Source organism: Clinocottus analis, unplaced genomic scaffold, assembly GCF_023055335.1.
Source record: "Clinocottus analis isolate CAN_PGR_092001 unplaced genomic scaffold, fCliAna1.0.p SCAF_5, whole genome shotgun sequence".
NCBI lineage: Eukaryota > Metazoa > Chordata > Actinopteri > Perciformes > Cottidae > Clinocottus > Clinocottus analis.
Window position 1 is genome coordinate 21,785,191 of NW_027176207.1, and position 11,944 is coordinate 21,797,134.

General features: G+C 43.8%; 1 protein-coding gene across 1 annotated transcript in view; it reads left to right on the plus strand.

Moving 5' to 3' along the window:
- The window catches only part of LOC137802196 (neuronal PAS domain-containing protein 3), a 218,638-nt gene that overhangs the window by 191,600 nt on the left and 15,094 nt on the right, over positions 1-11,944 (plus strand). Inside the window, 3 exon segments of the mRNA XM_068599854.1 lie at positions 2,657-2,775; positions 5,501-5,694; positions 8,634-8,740. Of these exon segments, the coding sequence (XP_068455955.1) occupies positions 2,657-2,775; positions 5,501-5,694; positions 8,634-8,740 (420 nt within the window).

Genomic DNA, 11,944 nt, shown 5'->3' on the forward strand with positions numbered 1-11,944 from the left:
TTCATCCTTCATTGATCTCCTCCATTCCTCTCCTCCCTCCATCTCTTTCTTTCCCTTCTGTTCTCACTTCAGTCTCATTTATGTTCATCTCTTACTTCCTCCACTTTATTCTCTCTCTCCCTCTCTTTCTCCCTCGTTTCCCCTCCTTTTCCCTCCCTCCCTCTTGTCTCCCTCTCTTCAAGGACATTTATATTATAAAGGATGAATTTGCATATTAATTCATTTCTTTCAATTCTTTCAGATTAGTCGTTGTCAACACGTATCAGCGCTGATCAAACTGCCGCGTCCACCAGAGACCCGCGTGTGTGTGTGTGTGTGTGTGTGTGTGTGTGTGTGTGTGTGTGTGTGTGTGTGTGTGTGTGTGTGTGTGTGTGTGTGTGTGTGTGTGTGTGTGTGTGTGTTAGGGGAGTTGTAAAACAACCAGCCTCGCGGCGTTCACCACATCACAAAAACACATTAACACAACTGAAGCGATACAAAGGAAACGGTTTGTTTGAAAAGTGTCTGAATGGATTATTGATTATTGATTATTAATTATGATTCTTCTCTGTCTGTTTAAATACTGTGACGTGTGTTACATTTGTACATTTATAAAGATAATATTCTACTTAATGCATGTGAATGTTTTCACACGCCTGTGACTCCGCCTCTGACTCCGCCTCCATCACGAAACAGGAAGTGCAGGACTTTGACTCCTGTGTTTGAATCCTGAGTCTGAAGCTCGTTGGTTTTAAAAGATTGAAACTTTCACAAATTTAATATGGAAGAAGGAAGAAAAACAAACGCCGTCCTCAGTCCAGAAAAATAAAACCATGTTTTCTGTTTCCTGATGTTTGTGAAATATTAAAGATGACTCCTCCCTCAGAGGCCAGCGAGGCTCCGACCCGTTTGCTCGTTGTGTTTCTGCCCCGTCAGACGTCTCTGTGATCGATCAACGTGGAATATCTGCGATTAGCCGGGGTCAGGGCGGGGTCAGGGCGGGGTCGCGGCGGGGTCGCGGCTCCGAGCGCGCGGTCGATGCAGCGCAACAGGAAAAGCAACGACGCATCGACCCGTTTGTTTTCATTTAAATAAACAGACAGAAGTGCGACGGCAGACAGAAAGGAAGCCGGAGACGACTTTACATAATGAACGTTTCACCGCTTTACAGTGGAATAAAAAAAACACTCCTTTCCCAGAATGCAACAGCTGCCGACAGGCGACAAGTATCTCCAAAACTAAAAATACAAAATACGGGTCGGTGTTCAGCGCGTCCTTCAAGCGTCCTCAACTTCTTCTGCAGACGGTTTTATTTTCCTCTGAACACCAAAACACTTTATTTGAACTTCTCACTTCTTCATTTTTTGTCTCTGCAGCTTTAAATTTCACGGCATCGCTTAAAGGTCGTGCACCGCTATGGAAACACAGGAAACATGACTCCAACATGGGTTTCCTGCAGAATAACAGGTCACACTGACATCATGAGCAAGAAAAAATATAGTTTGATTTCTTTGATGGTTTATTTTTCAGCTGGAACATCTGTGTGTTCAGTCCAAGGTTCACAGATTTGTTGCCAGGTGACGGTGGGTCTCAGGTGGATCCATCATGGCTCCTCTGCTGCTGCCAGGAGCTCAGAATTTAATGTTTTTTACAGAATCCGTCTGAAGCAGACGGTTCACTCCAGGCGACATTTTGAATGAGACACGTGGAATAAAATGTGTTTAAAAAAAGGCTTCGTTTTGTCGGACGTGATGCGTTCAAGGACCGTCGGAAAGATGAAACTGTCGATAAAAGCTTTTTTTTCATATATATATGTATATACAGTTTCTGATATAAATAATGTAGTTTTGGGGGATTGTGTCCTCACAGATGGAAGCAAAACAACATTTTAAAAATAAGCCAAAAGTTGGATCTGATGCTGAAATTTCCCGTGACATTGAAGGGGCGCAGCACGTCAACGAGGGTCCTCACAAGTATGGTAATCCGGCCTGGATAGCTGCCCAGCGTGGGTGTCGGTGACGGATGCATCCTCCTGTGTGTGTGTGTGTGTGTGTGTGTGTGTGTGTGTGTGTGTGTGTGTGTGTGTGTGTGTGTGTGTGTCTGTGTGTGTGTGTGTGTGTGTGAGACGGGACGTTTCCCGGCTGTCTCTCCTCCCATCACTCCCTCTGATGGATGAAGACGTTATGAATATGCAGTTGATTTCTGGCGAATGATGGCGGCTGACAAACGGAGCGTGTGTGTGTGTGTGTGTGTGTGTGTGTGTGTGTGTGTGTGTGTGCGTGCGTGCGTGTGTGTGTGTGTGAAGGCTGAGACCGTCGGGTTGGAGCGATGATCCTCTTACATGAGACTAACAAGCGGGATGTTTCTCCCCAAGACGTCGTTTAATTTGTCTCCGTCTCGTCTCCAATGTGTTTTTGACATTTCCTCCCCCCGTTTGATTGGCCGCTTTGAGATGATTGACAGCTTGACAGCGGCTGTGATTGGCCGACGGGTTCCCGCTCGACAGAGGCAACGTTTTTATGTTTTAACACCGATTAAAGTCACACTGCTGTCTTCACTTAGGCCTCGTTGTGGAGTCTGGACCTTTCTCTATAAATACAGGAAATACATGTAAAGAATGTGTGTGTGTGTGTGTGTACTTTTGGGACTGACGTTGTGTGTCTTTGTGTGTCCTCAGTGGAGTCCAGCAGTCCCAGCATCCTGGCTCCTGACAACCTGCTGGAGCGAAACTTCTTCATCAGGATGAAGTCGACGCTCACGAAGAGAGGAGTGCACATCAAGTCCTCAGGATTCAAGGTGACATCACTTCCTGTCGCCCGACACTAGCTTCCTGGCGCTCGCTTCCTGGCGCTAGCTTCCTGATGCCTCGCTTCCTGGCGCTAGCTTCCTGTCTCTAGCTTCCTGTCGCTAGCTTCCTGTCGCTAGCTTCCTGTCTTTAGCTTCCTGTCTTTAGCTTCCTGGCGCTAGCTTCCTGTCTTTAGCTTCCTGGAGCTAGCTTCCTGTCTTTAGCTTCCTGTCTTTAGCTTCCTGGCGCTAGCTTCCTGTTTTTAGCTTCCTGGAGCTAGCTTACTGTCACAGGTGTTGTGTTTCTGTGTGTGTCTCTCGAGGGAAGTAAATATATAGCTGCAGTGTGACCACACACACACACACACACACACACACACACACACACACACACACACACACACACACACACACACACACAGACAGAGGATCAGTGTTAACATGCTAAGCCTGCTGACTCTTCCTTCACACCCTGGCAAGACAGGATTATGTGATCTGACCAACATGTGTGTGTGTGTGTGTGTGTGTGTGTGTGTGTGTGTGTGTGCGTGTGTGTGTGTGTGTGTGTGATCTCCTTGAAGACAGTAGAATATATTATCATCCACTGGCTTATAGTCTTACTATCTTCCATCAAATGAAGTGATCCATATGGAAATCTGTAATCCTACCGTGGACAAATAGGTACCAGGTGTGTGTGTGTGTGTGTGTGTGTGTGTGTGTGTGTATTGTGTGTGTGTGTGTTGTCATGGTGTACTCTTGATTTGCTTTATGGGTAACAGAAAGTCTTCAAGCTGCTGAAACTATGTTGTCAAAGACGGAACGATGAATTCATTGATCCGTTCTTCTATTGATCATGTGACCTGTCATGTGACCCGATCACCTGATTGATTCAAGACAGTTATCGCTGATTGAACCGAGAAAGAAAAAAAACAGGAAGTGCTTTTATTTTGTTGTTTTAGCAACAACAACAAAAAGAGCATATTTGTTTTAATTCTCACTCTGTGTGTGTGTGTGTGTTTGTGTATGTGCGTGTGTGCATGTGCGTGTTTGTGTGTGTGTGTGTGTTGTATACCATGCTCCACCTGGCAGACTCAGATCACATGCAAATCACAGCGGAGGCAGAGATGCACATAAATATTCATACACACGCATGAATATATTACTACACACATTTGCACTCAGTGACACACACAGACACACACACACACACACACACACACACACACACGCAAAAAACATTCATATATAATACATTGTTACAGTTAGTGGTTTTAAAGCAGCACAGACCTGGAGGAGGAAGAAGCTGCAGAGGTGCCCTTGAGCAAGGCAGCATCTTTCTACCTCTAGACCTTAACTTCCTCTCCCCCCTCCCTCCTCCCCCTCCCTCCTCCCCCTTCCCCCCTCTCTCCTATTTGCTCGCTGTAAAGACAGAAAGTGAAACTGCGTTTAAAAGACAAACATTTCCCCGCTGAGCGCCGGCTGATTAACATTTCTCGCAGATCCGTGGAAGCTTCAAAGAGTTTAAAGCTCTGGATAATTACACCCTTCACTCTCCTCTTGTTTCTCTTCTCCTCCGCCTGTCTCTCCTTCTCTTCATCCCTCGCTTCAGTTCAGGTAGCAAAAAATACAAAGTACCCCAAGAAAGTTCCCCTGAGTTCACCTTTAGTTTCACCTTCCTGCAGAGCAGCGTGGAGCTGAGAGACAGAGCTCCTCTCCTCCTTCCTGCCTCCTGTCTCCTCTCCTCCTTCCTGCCTCCTCTCCTCCTTCCTGCCTCCTGTCTCCTCTCCTCCTTCCTGCCTCCTGTCTCCTCTCCTCCTTCCTGCCTCCTCTCCTCCTTCCTGTCTCCTGTCTCCTCTCCTCCTTCCTGCCTCCTGTCTCCTCTCCTCCTTCCTGTCTCCTGTCTCCTCTCCTCCTTCCTGCCTCCTCTCCTCCTTCCTGTCTCCTGTCTCCTCTCCTCCTTCCTGTCTCCTCTCCTCCTTCCTGCCTCCTGTCTCCTCTCCTCCTTCCTGCCTCCTCTCCTCCTTCCTGCCTCCTGTCTCCTCTCCTCCTTCCTGCCTCCTGTCTCCTCTCCTCCTTCCTGCCTCCTCTCCTCCTTCCTGCCTCCTGTCTCCTCTCCTCCTTCCTGCCTGCTCTCCTCCTTCCTGCCTCCTGTCTCCTCTCCTCCTTCCTGTCTCCTCTCCTCCTTCCTGTCTCCTCTCCTCCTTCCTGCCTCCTCTACTCCTTCCTGCCTCCTGTCTCCTCTCCTCCTTCCTGTCTCCTGTCTCCTCTCCTCCTTCCTGCCTCCTGTCTCCTCTCTTTTTTCTCCTCTCCCGCTCTCCTCTCTTCTACTCTCCTCTCCTTTGCTCCTATCCACCTCTTCTGTCTCATTCTCTCTTCCCCTCCTCTCCTTCTTTCCTGTCTCTTCTCCTTCTCTCCTCTCCTTTTAAAGAAATAAATTCACTGATGGATCATTTCTAGTTCAGAGTTTAAAGGGTTAATGAAAGCAAACTGACGATCACATGACGTCCAAAAGCATCAAAGACCCAAAACAACAAAGTTATTTTGATACTTTCAAACACACGTGGGCTCCCAAAGCATTCTGGGTAAAACGAATGGAACAAAATGGCTTCATATGAATTTAAAACACAGTCAGAGATGATTTCATTGTTTTTATGTTTCTGTTGGTTCTCTTCCTGTTCCTGTTAATCCGTCCACCTCCGCTAAACCCCGCCCCCTCTGCTCGCTCTCTTCCTGTCAGGTGATCCACGTCACGGGCCGCCTGCGCATCCGCATGACTCTGACGCACAGCCGCTCGGTGCCGCTGCAGATCATCGGCATGGTGGTGGTGGCTCACGCGCTGCCGCCGCCGACCATCAACGAGGTGCGCATCGACTGCCAGATGTTCGTCACGCGAGTCAACATGGACCTGAAGTTCATCTACTGCGAGAACCGGTGGGTGTGTCTGCTTGTTCATGTGTTCACGTGTTTTTATTTATGGAAGATACTCGTGAGGAGCAACAAGTACAAAGTTTGTTGTGTTGAAAATAGAAAGAGACCGAAGAATCGTCTCTTTTATAAGAAGTTTCATGAGAGAAATGCTGAAATACATGAAGCGGAGACTTCTATACAACCAGAGGAGTCGCCCCCTGGTGGTCAGGAGAGAGAATGCAGCTCTAACACATCAAGCATAGACTTCTATACAACCAGAGGAGTCGCCCCCTGGTGGTCAGGAGAGAGAATGCAGCTTTAACACATGAAGCATAGACTTCTATACAACCAGAGGAGTCGCCCTCTGGTGGTCAGGAGAGAGAATGCAGCTTTAACACATGAAGCATAGACTTCTATACAACCAGAGGAGTCGCCCCCTGGTGGCCAGGAGAGAGAATGCAGCTTTAACACATGAAACATAGACTTCTATACAACCAGAGGAGTCGCCCCCTGGTGGTCAGAAGAGAGAATGCAGCTTTAACACATGAAACATAGACTTCTATACAACCAGAGGAGTCGCCCCCTGGTGGTCAGGAGAGAGAATGCAGCTTTAACACATGAAGCATAGACTTCTATACAACCAGAGGAGTCGCCCCCTGGTGGTCAGAAGAGAGAATGCAGCTCTAACACATGAAACATAGACTTCTATACAACCAGAGGTTGTCGCCTGATAATTGATCTTCTCTCTGCAGAAATCTTTAAAGTTTTTTTCTTTTTTCACGCGTCGCAAACTTATATAATTGCCGTTGTATATTTAGAGTATTTAAGCTTTTTAACGTCACACTCTGGTGTTTAAAGACTTTTACTGCAAGAGATCATCAACGAATACATAAATATATTTATATTTATTGTAAAAACCTCAAGAAAAAACTTGCGTATTCAACTTTTTCCACCTTTTTAAAAAAACTAAGTTCTTCCAATCCTCTTCCAGTGAACATTTCCTCGTTTCCTTCGCTTGAAGCTTCGTATTCATGAGCCGCTCTGACCCGATCCTCCTGGTTTAACAGTGAAATGTGTCGCTGATGGATCCGTCCAGATGAAGCAGATCGGCATCGGGAGTTAACCGGAGGAGGAGGAGGGGGGAGGGGGGAGGAAGAGGGGAGGAAGAGGGAGGAAGAGGGAGGAGAGGGGAGGGGGGATGGATTCATATCAGGCAACAAAAAAAAAAACTTCATGTTTTATTATAAAAAGAGAGTGAGGAGGGGAAAAAAATGATAGTAGACAGATTGCTTTTTTTCTCCTTGTGGTGGGCGGTGAGGAGACACAAAGCGAGGCAGATGATGATTTTCAACGCGGAGCGGCAGAAAGCATCTCGCCGCCGCCGCCATTACAGCCCCATTTTAAGGATGAGTTTCTAAGAGAATGAGAAAATGGGAGGATGTTTTTTTCTTTCTGTTTCTAAAGAACAGAGTGTGCTGTTATCTGCCTGCCAGACATTACATTACCCCTCTTCCTCCTCCTCCTCCTCCTCCTCCTCTTCCTCCTCCACATCACAATGACACCGGGTGGAAATTGTTCCGTCGTGTTGTTCAAATGAAACCTTTTGAAGCTGATTCCCGTTACCTGAACACGAGGCAGACGTCTTTTCATTCTTCTTCTTCTTCTTCTTCTTCTTCTTCTTCTTCTTCTTCTTCTTCTTCTTCTTCTTCTTCTTCTTCTTCTTCTTCTTCGTCACTCTTTTTAATTTGTGGCTGAACTGTAGACGGAGGGAAGTTAAACGTTTCCTCCGCCTGTTGCAGGCGTGTCGCTCCGTCGTCAGTCTTTAACCCGAGAACACTGATGTTATTATTCTCATCAAAATGTATTAAAATACAACAATACAAGTTGAAGTACTCCTCCTTTATTTTACGCTATATGACTTCTGATATGATAATAAGCAGGTATCATGAATTGACTGTGAAAAAGGCTCAAAATCAGGTGAAAAATTAGGTGAATTTTCAATAAAAGACGATTATAAATATAAATAAAGGAGCTTTGAGCTTGTTCGTTGGTGCACATGTTCCTGTGACATGTGAGTCTCCTTCAATGTTAAAACACAACAAAATGTTTTACCTTCTATCACTAACGTCAGGTGAAAATCACCCGGACAATAATTAATATGCTTCTAGAAGAAAGACGCTGAAAAAAGGGCATCTATATAAATGTTTATTCTTTTAATCAAACTATTGTCTCTCATTCATTTGAGTCATTTAAGGTTTACTGTATGCTTTGAATCCTCATTGTTAGTTTAAATACTACATTTTATCACTTTTTACTGTTTACACACATATTTCACACAATGTTTGCTCATGAACATTTGGTTTAAAGTCATAAAAGTTTGGTTAAAAGTCATAAAAATGTGGTTAAAAGTCATGAAAATGTGGTTAAAAATCATGAAAATTTGATTAAAAGTCATAAAAATGTGTTTTAAGTTATTGAGAATGTGGTTTAAAGCCATGGAAATGTTGTGAAAAGTCATGGAAATTAGTTTAAAGTCATGGAAATTTGGTTAAAAATCATAAAAATGTAGCTAAAAGTCATACAAATGTGGTTAAAAGCCATGAAAATGGGTTTGAAATCATGAAAATGTGGTTTAAAGTCGTGAAAGTGCATTGGTCAGAATGTGTATGAACCCTGTCATCGGGAGGGAAACCATCACAACCATCACGACCATCACGACCATCACGACCATCACGACCATCACGACCATCACAACCATCACAACCATCACGACCATCACGACCATCACGACCATCACAACCATCACGACCATCACAACCATCACAACCATCACAACCATCATGACCATCACAACCATCACAACCATCACGACCACAGACACAGAGACTCTCTGTCCACCCTCCCACTAGTTCATGAATTGTTTGAAGATCTCCTGTTCCTCACTTCTCTCCGTCCTCTTGCAGGATCAGCGACTACATGGACCTGACGCCGGCCGACATCGTGGGCAAGAGGGTGTACCACTTCATCCACGCTGAGGACGTGGAGGGCATCCGAGAGTGTCACCTGGACTGTGAGTACCGCAGGGTTCATCATTCAGGGTCAAAGGCCAAACTGATCGGATTCTTTGGATCTCATTTTAAAACCAAACATCTGAATCCGACATGTTGGAAAATACATCGAATCCTGCAAAATAAAACAAAGAGAAATGAGTCAAAATGTGAATGTTATTTTATCGCTCGAGTTAAAATAAGACAACGAGGAGTTTTGGTTCCACGCGGGACACGAACGCTGTCTCCAGGGTGAAAGTCCCGTGTTGGTCCGAGCCGTTCATTAAGCCCCGCCTCCTGCAGCGGCGACGTGTCCGTCATTTTACTTTGAAAGTCAGCGGCGGCTCGCGGGATCTTCCCTCTCCTGCATCTGTGAAAAAAGTTTCCTCACAAGAGCAAACGCTAAGATCTTATTATTGCCCTTGTCAGGAGGCGTAATGCACAGTGCCTCACACACACACACACACACACACACACACACACACACACACACACACACACACACACTCGGGGGTGGGGTGGTCCCTTTAGTGGCTGTCTGGATGATTTGCTGCTCGCTCCTGCAGTTGGATCTTTAGTGGCGGTAAAAGCCGAGGAGGCGGGTCAGAGCCGCGTCGGAGGCGTTTAGGCGGAACGCCAAATAATAACAACCGCGCGGCGAGGACGAGGCGACCCCGACGTGATCAAACGCCGCGGCTGATTACGGCCGGATGCCGTGAGCGATGTGGCCGTGTTGTTGCTTTAAAATGTTGCTGTTGCCGCTGTGCGGCGCTCACACTGACGTCAAGTCAATGTGTAAATGTTCTTTGTTGTTATTTCATCCGAACAGTTTACAAAAACCCTTTCGAGGCCTTTTGGCCTCCAAGTTTATGAGATTACATGAACTCAACTTCTACGGCGGACCGTGAGGTTTCACTACATTCTTAATCAATACTCATTACAAAGTCGGATCTCCGTAAAGCTACGGGCGTGTCTATGGAGGTAGATATTTTTTATCGGAGCAAATTTCTTGTTTGTAAGTAAATTATATGAAAACTCTTTTCTCTCAATTCCAAAGAATTTGCTCAAAAAAAAAAAAGAAATTTGCTCAAAAAAAAAAAAATTTGCTCCAAGAAAAAAATTTGGTCCATAAAAATTGGCCGAAAAAAAAATGCTCCAAAAAAAATTTGCTCAAAAAAAAAAAAAATTTGCTCGAAAAAAAAAAATTGCTCCATAAAAAATACTCTAAAAAAAAAATGCTCAAAAAAAAAATTGCTCCCAAAAAATTAATTTGCTCAAAAAAAATAAATTTGCTCCATAAAAATTACTCTAAAAAAATTGCTCCCAAAAAAATTTTTGCTCCAAAAAAAAAATTTTGCTCCAAAAAAAAAAAAAATTTGAAAAAATTTGGTCCATAAAAATTGGCCGAAAAAGAAATGCTCAAAAAAAAAAAAGATTTTGCTCAAAAAAAAAAAAAAAAATTTGCTCCAAAAAAAAATTTGCTCCATAAAAATAGATCTAAAAAAATGCTCCAAAAAAAAAATGCTCCAAAAAAAAATTGCTCCCAAAAAATAAATTTGCTCAAAAAAAATAAATTTGCTCCATAAAAATTACTCTAAAAAAAATGCTCCCAAAAAAAATTGCTCCCCAAAAAATTTTTGCTCCAAAAAAAAAATTTTGCTCCAAAAAAAAAAAAATTTGAAAAAATTTGGTCCATAAAAATTGGCCGAAAAAGAAATGCTCCAAAAAAAAAAAGATTTTGCTAAAAAAAAAAAAAAAAATTGCTCCAAAAAAAAAATTTGCTCCATAAAAATTCCTCTAAAAAAATGCTCCAAAAAAAAATTGTTCCAAAAAAAAATTTGCTCAAAAAAAAAAAAGTCCTTTTAATTCAAAAATCTAAAAATATACAGGCATGATAGTATTAGTACCTGAAAAATCACAAAACCGCCGAAGCGTTTATGTTTTTTTTCACGTCTTTTTCCTTTTTTTTCACAACTGTTGGCTTGAGCGGAAGCAGACGGGCTTTTTAAATCCCAGCATGCAACATTCAGACAAAGTTTTGTCATAAAAAAAGTACTTTTTCCATTTTTGAACCGAACAACAGTTTTTCTGACTGACTCCTTCGTAACACCCCAGTGTTTTGTTTTATTGCCATTCTTTTGGGACATCTTGGTTCAGCTCTTTCTCCATAATTTAAGTTTTACCTGCGTTCAGAAGTCCTGGCCGCGCCCGCTGACACGCCGCCGTGACACCTGAACGTGTCACACAGCTCACCGGGAAAAAACTAAAGAAACTTTTTCAATTACCTCCCTCAAAAGTTCCCGAGCTCTGAACATCCAGAGTGGCAATCAGGAAGTGACTCTACGGCGGCCCGGCGGGGTCAGACGGAACGAGGAGGGAGGAGGTGATGGAGGTGTGGAGGAGGAGGAGAGGAAGGGTTAGAATGTGTAAAACACGGAGAGAGAGAGGGAAAAAAAGAATGGAAGTGAAATATGGAGGAAGATTATTCGTCTCCGTGAGGATGGAGGTCAGGGAGGCGAGCCGGCAGCCGGCGTTTAAATGACTTGTTTTAGTCGAGCGGAGTCTAATGCGGCACCTTCATCCCTCCTTCATCCCTCCTTCATCCCTCCTTCATCCCTCTTTCAGAATGAATATCCTCTAAGAGGAGGGAGCGTTCAGGAAAAAGATGATACTCTCTCTCCCTTTTTCTCTCTCCCTCTCGCCTTCTTCCTCCCTTTCTCTCTCCCTCTCTCCCTTCATATCTATAACTCTCTCCCTCTTCTTCTCTCCCTCTCTCTCTCCTTCTTTCTTCCTTCATTTCTCCTTTTCCCTTCTTCCCTCTCTCCTTCTCTCTCTCCCTCCCCTCCTTTTTTTTCTTTCTCTCTTTCTCTCTCACCTAGTTGATATTAATGATGCAGTGAGTAGTATATAACTGGTACATTTGCACGCACGCGTGTACCACTAATATACTACTCACAGGTGGTCCAGAAGCTGCGTGTGTGTGTGTGTGTGTGTGTGTGTGTGTGTGTGTGTGTGTGTGCGTGTGTGTGTGTGTGTGCGTGTGTGTGTTTTGTATTCATGTAGATTTATTTAAGTAAACTGTAAACTTGTTGTTCACAGTTTGAAGCTGCAATTTGAAGTCAAGTGTTTTGTATTATTTATTTCAAAGTATACTTTAAATATATATATATATATATATATATATATATATATATATATATATATATATATATATATATATATATATA